Raw genomic sequence first — 13,584 nt, 5'->3', positions numbered from 1 at the left:
CTATACAGGCTTACCATGTAATGGGCAAATATCTGTAGTTAAACGCTTAACGCTCCGCTACACAATAAAAGTTGTCTGGCAGCATTGGGCAAGTGTAACGTGATGCTTTGCACGTACACTTTACAAACATCGTGCGCAGGGGCCTAGTGAGAACTATTAGTAGTGCCTATAAAATATTGATTATTAAATACAAAACTGACAATTTCTTTGCAAAATATCATCATATATCATCAAAATATGTTATTTAAGTATTTTGGCTGTCCGACGGAACATTTCAATGATACAAGAATCAGAAATATTGTTGCCCTTCTTAGTAGTTGAGACAGGCTTAAAATTAATTTGTGGAAAACAACAAAATGTCAAAGGTCATTACCCTGTGAACCAGGAAGTGTAGAAGCTGCAAGACAACCAAAGTGTGAGTTGGAAAGGTGTTTTTCACGATGTCTCAAGACGATAAGCTAACCAAGGAGGAGAAGCTCCGTCTCATAGACCAAGAGATCACCAACTTGCACGACTTCTGCGTGAAGTCGGGGTTTACCGAGGAGCAGATCCGGAGTCTCTCGGCGCCGGTGGCGAGGATCGCCGAGCGCGGCAGGCGGAAGACCTGGCTCTGGAGACTCCTGAAGATTTCCCTGTTCGTGGGCGCGGTTGTCTTATGTTACACCTGGGACCCTGCACACCGCAAGGTGGCCATCTTCGGCAAACTAGCGCTCGTGAAGGTACGGGGGTATTTTGTTTGTTTGTTGTCTCTCTAACCGCTTGACCGACTTTAAATATAGTGCAGTGGCGCCCTCTTTCCGAAAGGTGGCGGAACGCCCGCCTCACCTTCTTCTAATTTTAAACAAGAAGATTGATATAGGCACACAGAACGTACTTAAACCTGCCCAAAGGTAGTCACCACCTCAAATATCAACCCGTCTTTGCACGCACTGACACATGCAAGTACTCATTTTTTTTCCCTAGAACCAACCAAGGAGTAACCCGGGACATAACCCCCCCCCCCCCAACATTGCCCCTTGTGGGGCTATTTGGGGGTATCTTTGATGATGATAATAATAATCATCTGGTGTATTTTGCCAGCCAGTAGGTACCCCAAGTATGAGTAATGAGGCTGTTTAACGTGGTCGAGGCACCTCCTCGAGCACGGGACCCCCGTTTTACGTCCCTCCCGGAAGATGATTTCGTGGAAAACTTCGTGAGGCTACAGCAATCCGGACGTCCTTGGTATATATATAATGATGATGATGATTCATCGGTTTCTGGTATCATTGTGCTGTCGTTTTTGTTCACACAGAGTCCGAGCCACTGTTAGCCTGGTATCCAGCCGTATTTAATATTAAGCTCCCAAACCTCTTCTGTGCTCCCTAGATCCCTTCGGGGATACAGTTCTAAGCTCTGGAGCTTTACTACGGCTTGATAACAGGCTACTGTATCTGTCCTGGTTGTCTCATAAGTCATTATAGAGAACGTACAAAGACGTGCAACAAAGAGAATCCCAGGCCTGAGAGAGCTCCCATATGAGCAGTGGCTCAGAACCCTGAAACTCCCCACCCTACTGTAGGGAAGGCTAAGAGGAGACCTTATCAACATGTATAAATACATACACGGGTTATACGACACCGAGCCATGTATACAGGAAACTAATTAATAAGAGGGAAGGGAGGACAAGAGGGCACAGCCTACGCCTAACAAGGCCAAGATCAAACACCAACAAAAGAAACTACTTCTTTAGCAACAGAGTAGTGCCATGGTGGAACACACTGCCAGAAGAAGTGGTTACAGCACCAACAGTAAACACTTTTAAGATGAGGCTAGATAGAGCCATGGAAGATCACCCCATTATGTACAACCACAAGGCTCTGGACAGACCACATAAACCAACCATGTCGGTATGCTGACCGAACAGAATGAGGAGCGGTTTCAGCTGGAGCAAGACTCCTACCTAACCGAAGACTCTACTCTACTCTACTCTACTCTAAGTCCTTTCCATCAGTAGTCTTATATCCCTCACACACCTGTTGTTTCACCTGTAATCCCATGCCACCCAGGGATAAAAGTAATCTCAAACTGGCTTAGCTCTCTGAAGAGATAATCTACTACACGATTTGTGACAGAGAAAAGAGACACTTATAATGTACAGTGATCATTGTACCAGGGAAATTCCCCAAGCTCTTTTTATTTCCACATGAATTTTAGCACAATGAACAGCAAACCACAGCATAAAGTCCTGTCCAAAAAACTTCAACCCTTTCCATTCGCGTGCATGTCAGGTGAGCGACAACAGTCGGGATTCCAACTTCTCAGAGGCACTGGCCACTAACCACTGGACTATGCATGCTGCATTGTGTGATTTCACCTGTAGTTCTACCTGTATGGTGAGGAATGTCTCTTAAACACCTGTACTCACACATGTACTCACACAGTCACACCTGTATTCACACAGTCACACCTGTACTCACACCTGTCAGGGTTGGACAAGTTTTCTAAAATTCACTTGTCCTATATCGGGCAAGCACATAAAAAATTTACTTGCCCGAACCAATTTTTCACTTGCCCCAAAATTCAAATGTCATTGGTACTAGTATATACATTTTCACTTCCAGCAGTGGAATGCGCTGTTGACCATTTCTTGATGTCATCACTGTAAAAAGTATATCAAAATTGTACTCACTCAATGGAAAAATCGTACTTGCCCGATCGGGCAAGTGGGGTAGGTCATGCACTTGCCAGAACAGCACTTTCACTTGCCGTGGACAATAGGGCTAGTGGACTTGTCCAACCCTGACCTGTGCTCCCCCCCCCCCCCCCAGGTGTTGCCATACTGGGACTGGACCTACCTGTATGACGAGGAGTGCCTCATAAACAACCCGTACTACATCCAGCCTCCACTCCTGACAGCTGAGGACTGTGAGGTAATTATAAGATGGGACATTTTTTAGTAGCGTAAGAAACCTTCGTCAGAAGAAACATGACTCTAATATGAGAAAAGCAGTTTGATACTCAAGTGGATATGATTTGGGCAAGATTGAACAGTATTTCACCACTGAACTCCTTCCGCATTCGGTGAAAAGGAGTACCTACATGTAGTTTCCAAAATCATTCCAAGTTGCATTTGGGCGATCTTATTAACTTCATGTCTAACCTCCAAGGAATCAGTGATAAAGTTCATCTTTGTGAGTAAAAACATTATAGAAATTGGAACAAGATTTTAAGCAAATTGACTTGATTTATTTTCATTTCATTTTGATGGCAAGGTACTAGTAGTCTTGTGGTTAGGCCGTTAGGGTTGTTGACTTAGAATCTAAAGGTTCTGGGTTTGAATCCCTAGTGTTGTGCCCTTGGTTAAAGCACTTGGTGAAAGGAGTTAACTAGCTTCAGGTAGGGTTTTTCTCTGAGGACACAAAACCATAGTCTGTGTAACACAAACTCCGCTGTCCAGGGCTGTAACTGACCCCTCCCGCGGGGGCCGGCAGATGTTTGGCAGGCTGCTATAAGCAAGATTTCATCAGGCTAACAAAGCCAGAGGTGGTCTTTACCAAGGACCAAATCCTCCAAGAAATTAAAAAAAAAAACTACAGTAACAATTCTCTCAAGAAGGGATGAGATCTTTGGTCCTAATCTCCAGGCAGATCAACCGGTGACTCAGAACACTCCTTGACGAGCTAAACTCCTCATGCCATCGGTAGATCTGCCTGGAGATTACTTTGGTCCAGGGCTCTAGCCAGCGTCCGTTTTTCCGCCAATTGACGGAAATTTGCTGCGTGTGACGGAAAAATTTTAAAACCAATCCGTCAACCTTGAACACCAAAAATCCTTGGTGGAAGCTACAGGCAGCTTGGGGACACCGTCCATGGCCGTAAAAGCCACACACTGTTTGTTTTGCTATTGTTATGATTGTTGACGAAGTGTGTCGGCGCCCTTTCGCATACGATAATCTCATTTAAATCCCGTTTTTCAAGGTCTCAGTTCATTGTTTCTAACTCCTGGAATAGTGTTTTCGCGGTTTTCGCGACAATGGGAATTGTCTGATGGAAAAAAATTTCGAGCTGGTTAGAGCCCTGCTTTGGTCCCTCTTGTTCTCAGGTGTGTTTGGAGATTAGAGGGGTGAAGCGACTGAAGAAGGTTGACCACGCGGACATGTCAGATCTCTTGCTGGACAACGTGCCGCTCGTGGTGACTGACGCCACGCAGGACTGGACCGAACTCAACCAGATCACTTTTGACGACTTTCTGAAGGTAATGTTTTGTTCTTGTAGTATGTTGTAATAACATGTTAAAGGCCAAACTATCTTCGTTTGTTGGTTCTCTGACATTTTTTTCAGCCCCAAATCAGGATGAGTTAAAGAAAAGTGAATGAAAACAGAGGAGTTGGTGAAAAAAGAGAAAAAAACTATGAAAATAACTGAAAAAAATCAAACTAATATCAATAACAGCAGCTGTGTGTACAATGACTTTTGACTTTGTTGGCTCTGATTTCATGTTGACCTTCCAGACAAGCATGATTTTTTTGTTCTTTTTAAAATTATATGGCTGACAACCAACAAATGAAATTGATGTCAGGTACAGTTCAATTCTTTAAGTTGCACTAGTACTTCAATCATCTTCACAAGACTAAAATTTTCTTTTATCAATCATTTCTACGTACACTTGTAACATGTCCTAACAACTTCTATTTGTTTCCTTTGCAGCTGTAACACACCTGATTGTTCATACCTATAGATAATCCATTACAGTAAATGCAGAAACTTTCGCGGTGGTTTAATGTTCAACATTTTTGCGTTGGCAGCTTCACCGCGAACTTAAAACCACTGCAAACATTTTTCCATGGCAATAAGAGACTACAGTGCATGGTACTACCGTGAACTTAAAACCGCCACTACCGCAAAATTAAATCCCCGCAAACTTAAATACATTACTCTATATGTCTGTTTAGTTGTACTGTAAGTACTTGTTAGAGACCTTAAGAAAGTCACTGTAATTTTGTCATGTCAATACTGTAATGATTTCTATCTACAGTCCCATGTGTAATATTTTACTCCTCTGTGTGCCCTGCACAGCTGTACTCCACCCAGCAGGAGTTCCTGACGTCGGGAGTTTGTGACTTCCACTCCAGTCTGAAGAAGTCTCTGTCCTCCCCTCACCCCTCCGTCCTGTTGTCTGAAGCGCAGGGAAAGGCTGACTGGTACGCAGTCTGGTGAGTCTCCAGCTTCATCTTTGTTTTGACGTCCATTTATACGTCCACCTTAGTTTAAGTTTAAGTCTGTTTTCGTTTGATGGCATCACTAATACAATTTGACTTGAGTGCGCGGTCATCTTGTCTGTACTTGTCAATTGTTCTTGCACGAGAAAAAACAAACTTAACAGACAAGAAAAAGGTGTTCCTTGACGCAAACTATTCTTCCCAAATTTTATTCCACATTCCTGAAATCAAACCTGTGCAATAGGCCTAGGGAATAGAGAGTTCACTTTGCAATTATGATGTCATGGGTTCAAACCCAGTCTGTTTATGCAAAAGACCTTTTTTTTAAATTTCACACACAATTTTAATTGACTACATAAATAGCAAGCTAATGATTACTTTTCTTGAGCCCTAATCAAGCTGACAGGATACAAAAACCTTTACAGGTAATTAAGAAAAGAATCTCTAACATCTTGAGTTGTTCTGATGATTGACAGGAAGAATTGCGAGCGTGACGGTGTGCGGCTGATGAGGAAATTCTACGGAACGCGGCCGTACTTCTTACCACCGATGGTCGAGTCACATGAGTCCAACTGGGTCTTTGTGTCGAAGGGACAGGCCATCAAACACTTTGTGCCGGTAAAGCTCATTTATTTGCTCGCTGAGTCAGATTCACACATTCACTCACTCTGTCACTCTCACCTATCTACTCACTCCCACCCTCATTCACTCTCAGTCATCAGACCCTCGGACTCATTCAGTCATCATCCATTGTTTTACTTCTTGCAAGGGTCGAACGTGCAAAGATTAGTCTAACTTTTATGATGCAAAATTCTCACCTGGAGCAAAGTAGTCTGCAGTATCTAACAGATTGAAATAGAGAACTTTTATTTGACAGTTGTTATTCTCCTTTTTTGTTTTTTGTTTGTGGTGTATATGATAATTGCTTTTGCTCATTTACCTGAGATGTGACTTAAATGTAATGTAAATGTAACTGTGTATGTGAGAGCCAGTTAAGTTGAGATGTAACATGTTACCATCCATATATATGGTGAATCTTCAACAAACAAAGGAAACAAATAATTCAGGACTGTTTACTTTCTTGTTCCTGCAGCTGCCGTTTGAGGAGCACTCAGTGGTGTGGCTGGCGCAGGTCAAGGGCAGCGTCTCGTACCGGCTGGAACCGGATCCCATCTGCGAAACCACCTGCAAACCCATCGACGTCACGCTCAAACCCGGAGAAACATGTACGTCATATGCATTTATTTATCCATCTTATTTCTATCCAAGGCCTTGTTGATTTGATTATATGGATGACATCCTCTGGAAACCCCTAAACTGATGCAAGCGTGTGAATAAAAAAAGTTTGGCCAAAATAAAATACAAATTGCCTTCATTATGAAATCTGCGTGCAGCGTTGCATCGAAAGTCATTGTCATTATTCTGCTAGGACACAAGCCGAAAACCTGCCGTAAGTTTCGTGCGCTGTCAAAGTACAGTGCGGAACGCTACCGTTAAATGAAATATATATCTGTACAGCTTCAATCAGTTATATGGATGTATACAAGATCTTAACATGTTTTTGATGAGTTCACTGTAAAATGTACAATGACAAAAGCCATGTGCATCCACATAGAACGGCTGTCGAAGTATGGCCCCCTCCCGTTACATACTTTGAACTTGTGTCATTTGGGTGATAATCATAAATGATGTAATTTACACAATTGTGGCGCTGATGAGCACAATTATTAGGAAACATACATAATACACCTGGGTTGTAAAGGTCAATATTATTTGGCGAAGGTATGAGATCGCGGAACTCTAGGATTGCGCTAACTTACCTTAGCGGTTACTGTCGCATTTGTCTTGTCACGAACATGCAAATGAGCAAACGCCGCTTCCTCTGGGTTATGGACCAAACACCCTGCGGTTACACCACTCGACCCATAATTGGGACACTAAACAACACAGGCCCTGGATCTTTTGTTATCTCCATGTACCCAAGGCCATGCCCTAATTGTTCACTGTCCCTTGAACTGTGTAGCTTTTCGATGTTTTCTCCATTGTCATCTGACAACGCCCCCCTTTTCTGTCATCAGAAAATTAGACTGTGGCACTAAAACGGCCTGATTTGGCCATACCATGGTTGCTTGAGACAGTTCTGCAAGCTTCCTCGCCTCACCCTCACCACTGTCTCTCTTCATTTTGCTGCCATGCGGTGTTCTGTTATCAATATACTACTTCTGTAATAGTGTCCTACTTTTTCACTGTCCCTTCCCAAATATTGACTTCGACGGCAGTACATTTGAACACTTTTGGCGGCAAACTACACAAACATGTTGGGAACGTATTAAAATCTACCATTTTGCCATCATTTGGGGATACTAAAGAGAGGCCTTTGACACTCAATAGCTCCCTCAATACCTCCATGCATCTATATATGCCCTACTTGTAATTCCCTGTCCCTTGAGTTGCGTTACTTTTCGATTTTCCCCAATTGTCTGCCGACTATATGCCCCCTTTTCCGTCATTCAAAAAAACTGCCGCTGAACCAACTTGATTTGGGCATACAATGGTTACCTGAGACAGTTTTCCAAACTTCCACAGCTCACCTTCATCTCGTCTGATATTTTTTGCAACTTACGGCATACATTTGATCACTTTGCAGCTGCTTTATACAATTTACAGTACGATAGGATTTTTTTTTTAAATTGGGAAACGGACAAAAATTGATGCGCGCATGGATGTCATCCATATGTCTTTGATCAAATCAACATGGCCTAATTCAGGCAATAACTGAGCCATAATGCGATACTGAAATTATTTCCGCCAGGATTTTTCCTAGTCTGAGTGCAATCCTCCGTAGTGACCACTGGCTCAATACTTTCGTTTGTAACAACGGTTAGCAAGTGATAGTATTGAGCCAGTGGGCACTACGGAGGATGGTATACTTAGACTAGATTCTTCCATGGAAAACCTGGTTGTTGAGAATTAAAAATTAGCAAAACCCCCAGATTGTGACTTGACCTTGTTGCCCCCTCCCCATGTTGTTCTGCAGTTTATTGTTCATTGTTAAAATGACACCCATTAGTGAATACACATGTGCATCCACTACTCTTCCTGGGGTCATACATTAAAACATATACATTACATTGGTACACATACACATAACATTACATAGTATATACATATTTACATCAATTTCAATGTGCTACCAGTTCAGAATGTTTGAGTCCTTTTTAGCCTGTCTTTGATGAGTAGTTTGAAGGATGATGGAACGGATGATCTGATATGTTGTGGAAGAGTGTTGTAGGATTTTGAGAACCGGTAGAGAAAAGACTTCGTTGCAGCTGTTGTTTTTGGTTTTGGTAGTTTGAAGTCATTGCGTTTTGCGGATCTTGTGCTGTAGGTGTGTTGGTGAGATACGAGATGTAGTTTACTGTAAAGAGTGGAAGGTTGGTTGAAGTAGAGTATTTTATGGAAAGTACACATGTTGGTAACGTAAAGTCTCTCCATAACCGTCTGCCACGATAAGACACTGTTCATCTGCCTGACCGATATGCGGTAAGATCCAAGAATAAGTCTTCCCGCCTTATTCTGCATTACTTGTAGTATGTTGATGTTCTTCTGTGAAGTAGAAGTCCAAACCGCTGTGCTGTAGTCCAGGTGTGACAAGGTAAGTGTTTCGGTCAACAATTTCAGTAATGACTGATCCAAATATGCCGCACTTCTTCTGCAGTGGTTGTACCCCAGAACCTGTGGACTGTCCAGATCAAGAACAGCAAGGACTCCGAACCCTCCGTGGTCGTCGCGGCAACCGGCACCTGGGATTAAATTGTTTATTCTCTATCAAACGCCGATCACTTAAAATCTGGAAGGACATGTCTCAAACCTCAAGGGCACGAAGTGTTCTAACACCCCTAAGTATTATATATGTTCTGACACCCCTATGTTTTGACATCCCTATGTTCCATTTTGTACTATGCTACTTTCAACCTCTGCATGATGATCAAATGATCACTGGCCACTTTTTGAGCTAGTTTAACTGTAATATCCAACACCAACACAAAAATGGGACTCCCCCAAATTTTGGACTGAACAGCATCAGTCTTTGTCAAGGAATGAACAATCCACTGCTGCCGTGACGTCACGTTATGTAGATAGAACACACGACTCAGTAAGCAACCTACGATCCACTGCTTACTGAGTCACGTGTTCTATCTGCATAACGTGACGTCAAAAAGACTGGTGCTGTTCAGTCCAAAATTTGGGTGAGTCGAATTTTGTTGTTGGATAATACAGTTTGACTCCTACCAACACAGATGAACTTTCAAGTTACTGTGAACCCTGTCTATAGTGACCACCTGTCTACAGTGACCGCCTGACTCTACTGAGACCTTATAATATTCTCTTCCAGCCCTTCAGTGTTCACTTACAGTGTTAGGTTTGAGTCAGCGTACTTGACATAAAGTCCCAAATGTATTCAGTCCTTCCGGATGTCCAGTGACCGGAGTTTTGTCCCTGTCTCTCTGCTGCTGCTAACGCTTAATACAGGAGCTGGTATCTTTGACCTTCATCCATCATGTAACCTTGAACTGTGACTTTTTGATGGACATTTTGTACTTAATATAAAGAGTTTGTTATATTGAGTATATCGATCATGTGCACCCTTATCCCTTGGTTCTCTCTATTGACCCACTGCAAGTAGCTGAGTATAAGACAGCGTTTGTGTACCAAAATCGAACAACTGTTGCGGTAATCAGAGCGTGTATTTATATGGCCTGCTGTCTTAGGTCACATTTCCAACCCGGGGTCGGCTGGGCTATTAGACAGAAATTATAGTCTGGTTTACAAACCTATTTTAGCTGCCCAGTTTCTTCATCCTCTCTTAGAACAGACTCGGCGGCTATAATATGTTTGAATACCAGGCTCAGGAATATCAGGAATACAAATAAGGAAGAGGTCAGTAGGCAACAGAAAGTTGGGAAACAAATTTGTCTCACTTCCTAAAACTGTGTGTACCAAGGTACATTACTATGACCTTTCCCTCGGACTTATATTATCCCTTGTAAGTGCTGAGAACAACAAACGTATGAAATTATGTGGCCTTGATAAGCATTTAAACCTCTTTATGTATTGCTTATATATGGATATTGAACATCAAGCGCATAGATACCGAATTCGCCTTATCCATAACGCATGTTGATGCGTAAGCAGTGGGGAACCTAATTTCTTTTTCTGCGAATGGGTACGTGTGCATTGTGCATCGAGCGCCAATGTCAGACGCACTAAACTTATACCAATCGCGCACCTGGCGATTGCCCAAAATATAGCTGTCTTGATCTGTTTTTTTGTTGCTTCAGTGCAAATTACTGTATATGGTTTCCACCATCGGCCTCCCGAAACATGGATACCAAATCTTCAATGTACACTGGATGTTCGAAGTGTATGTACAAGGGACAGTCCCTAGCCCTCGAAATGAAAATTGAGGTCCTGCGCTTGAGGTCCTTTCCTGTGTGAGTGTGGTAAATTGTATAGAACCGAGTGTGTATTTTAAGTCTGTGTAAGGTGCGTACATTTTAGTCACCAGCCTTTTATTTTCGCACAAAACGTATCCCATAGTTTTGTGTCAGTTTTAGGCACACGGACATGCGCACAGTACGGTCCATTACGCGTACCTCAAAATGGCACAAAATGATTGAGATGCAAATGAGATGAGTATTGTACGTACGACTATGTTATATTCCTAAACAGCTGCCATAACTGTTCCTTCATATCAGGATCGACCGTATGTTCATGTTGTATCATTTGAGTCCAGACCTTCATGAAATAAGCAGGTGAATAGTTGAGTTAAGTTGAGGAATGTGAATACAGTCTCCAAGCAGATGTTGGAATGATGCTTTTTTAGTAATGGCCGGATTTTAACCTTTCGTGACAGTCACACTTGTAAAAACACATCTGTTAGCACACCTGTATCCAGGTATAACTGCAATGTCCATTGAACACAAGTATTGTAGACATGAAATAAATGTTCATAACTTAACCCTGAGATTTTTTAATGTATGGCTCTTCAAGCAGATTTTAATGATCCGTGACCGCACTAATTATAAGATAAGGACGAGATAATTACATGTATAATCTTTTGGTCTCATGGGGGGGGGGGCTTCTTGGAAAGTCCCTTCTGCTACTAGTATGTACTCCTTAGGCCACACTGACTTAATTTCATGGATGACATCCGCTCAATTATCGATCTTCCCCTGTTCTCAAGAAAAAAAAAAACTGTCGCCACATGTCACCCATGTCAATTAGAATGTTAAACTTACCAGGGGACCTGCCCTCCAGGGTAAGGGTAGCAGGGTCACGACTCCGGCTGTTTTTGACGTGTTTTAGGCGTTTTTATCCGGCTTTCTATTTGACACGATGAAAACCGTACAAAATTCGTACGGTTTTCCTAGTGTCTCGAGACCTCAAAATGGCACAAAATGATTGAGATGCAAATGAGATGAGTATTGTACGTACGACTACGTATGAAAAATGTCATGACGGACCTCATACAGACATGTAATACACGAAGGTTTATATAGTCATGTTCACAGTTGTTTACTATTACAGTTGTTAGGCTAACGTCACGTTTCAACAAAGGGGCCCGGCTGGACAGTTTTGTGGAACGGAAAGTACGATACAAAAGACTACAAGAAAATGAAATGGATAAGAAAACATTCAACAGTAAGCTTTGTGCATATCTATTAGAATAACTTAAATTTTTCGCAAAGAGCCCCGGGTAGGTAATGTGACGAAGGGCTTACTGAGGTTATTGGAGCGTGTTAACAGCCCCTCTGATTGTAAGCTTACCACAACTCATACTGCGCAAAGAGAGTAATCAGCCAATCCAAAAACTGATAACAAACCTTGTAGTAATATAACATGGGTTACAGAATTAATGAAAACGTGGGTTGATGAATATAGATATATATATATGTTGTCTTACGTAAATTTTACGCTAATGAAGCAAACATCTCAATACGGAATTGTTACGGATTCAAAGAGACAGCCACATAAGAGCGAGCGTTTTCGCACTGTTCTGGACTAGTGAGAGACAACAGCTAGAACCCAAACTTAAGTTCTATATTCTGTATCTGTATCTGTATCTGTATCTATATAGCCGGTATAACCGCCGTTCGGCGTAACACACCAGCTAATTCACATTGGTCACGTTGCTAAGGTATTATCCGCGTTGCCAGGCCAGAGTGCTCCGCCCACAAGCCGGCCCGCGAGAGCCGTGGCGGTGTGAAAAAACAACAACACAAATTTCATCCAACATAACGCACGATATGATTATCACATCAGGAAAAAAATATATGCACACGAAAATTACATTAGTTTGCCTTAAAAATATCTCAATTATTTGGGATGACCATGTGCAAAACGCTTCAAATCGCTCGCTGTTCCATGTGCGTATTAGAGGTCGTTTTGGGTCACTGAACTTTGAATTTAATGCTCTATTTTACGCACCTGGCAAAGCTTTGAGCTATGCTTTAGACTTTAGGACCTCTAAGAATATTTCACCTTATGCAGTTTTAAGTGTCTACGACATTTTAGCCAATTTTGTCACATTTTCACTACGTTTTGTCCCATAGTTCCACAGCGATGGAAGAGAATCGATTGATTTTTCTCCAAGATGGCGGCGATAGTTTTTTCTTCACGATGGAGTTTTTTTGGTCAGCTTAAGTGTTAACTACCGGGAGATATGGCTCAAAATACGAATTGTACGTTATGTTCAGATTTTCACGTGGAAGAATGGCTATGCTCTAGACTTATAATTAGGTTGTCGGCGAACATCAGAGCGGTTTGTTCTCGCCTCCGTACGTTCTTACAACAACTTACCTGGGACGGCAGTGGCCCCATTGTTGTCGTCCCGGGCGCGAAATTTGAGAGAGAATTGGCTGCAGCAAATTATTTGTACAGTTTGTTGTGTCTGCAAGAAGCTACCAATAATTCTACAAGATCTTTAGTGCACTTTCGCAGCTGCACTTTCTCATAGTTAAGATTATTTTAGAATTTTTGAACGAGGTCCCAAATAGTAAAATGGCGTCTTTTCGACTTTTGTAAACAAAAGAGAAAACCGGTTTCATCCGGTTTCGCTGTCAGGTAACAACGCTACATATCTGACCCCTACTTCACAAAAGTTTGATCTACTACTGTGCTTCTTTGATAGTTAAGTCTAAATCTTTTTCTTTGTAGTAATGAACCGTTTTCATTTTTCTACCAAGGGCGCCAAAAGTTGAGTTTTTTTCGTCTAGTGTATGCAAGCCGATAGCACATCAAACGCTTGGGTGTGTAATGTTACAAAGCCTAGTGAATTGCGAACTGCAGATTCTGTTACAAAATTCACGGGAATATAAAAT

The 13,584-nt window shown here is 42.1% G+C and overlaps 2 protein-coding genes across 3 annotated transcripts in view; both read left to right on the top strand.

Moving 5' to 3' along the window:
- The window catches only part of LOC118425260 (CUB domain-containing protein 2-like), a 104,934-nt gene that overhangs the window by 54,622 nt on the left and 36,728 nt on the right, over positions 1–13,584 (top strand). The gene's annotated exons all lie outside the window — the stretch shown is intronic.
- LOC118425264 lies at positions 357–11,222 on the top strand. Of its 2 annotated transcripts, none has more exons than XM_035834056.1 (7): positions 357–719; positions 2,811–2,912; positions 4,084–4,236; positions 5,058–5,194; positions 5,677–5,818; positions 6,294–6,426; positions 8,919–11,222. In XM_035834056.1, the coding sequence occupies exons 1-7, from the start codon at positions 441–443 to the stop codon at positions 9,011–9,013; spliced, it is 1,041 nt and encodes a 346-aa protein (XP_035689949.1). In that variant the 5' UTR covers positions 357–440; the 3' UTR covers positions 9,014–11,222. The 2 variants fall into 2 exon arrangements, with proteins under 2 accessions (XP_035689949.1, XP_035689948.1); XM_035834055.1 differs by having other exon boundaries at positions 358–723; positions 2,815–2,912.

Source organism: Branchiostoma floridae, chromosome 11 (assembly GCF_000003815.2).
Source record: "Branchiostoma floridae strain S238N-H82 chromosome 11, Bfl_VNyyK, whole genome shotgun sequence".
NCBI lineage: Eukaryota > Metazoa > Chordata > Leptocardii > Amphioxiformes > Branchiostomatidae > Branchiostoma > Branchiostoma floridae.
Note: the sequence above shows the minus strand (reverse complement) of the source record. Positions and strands in the feature narration are given on the sequence as shown.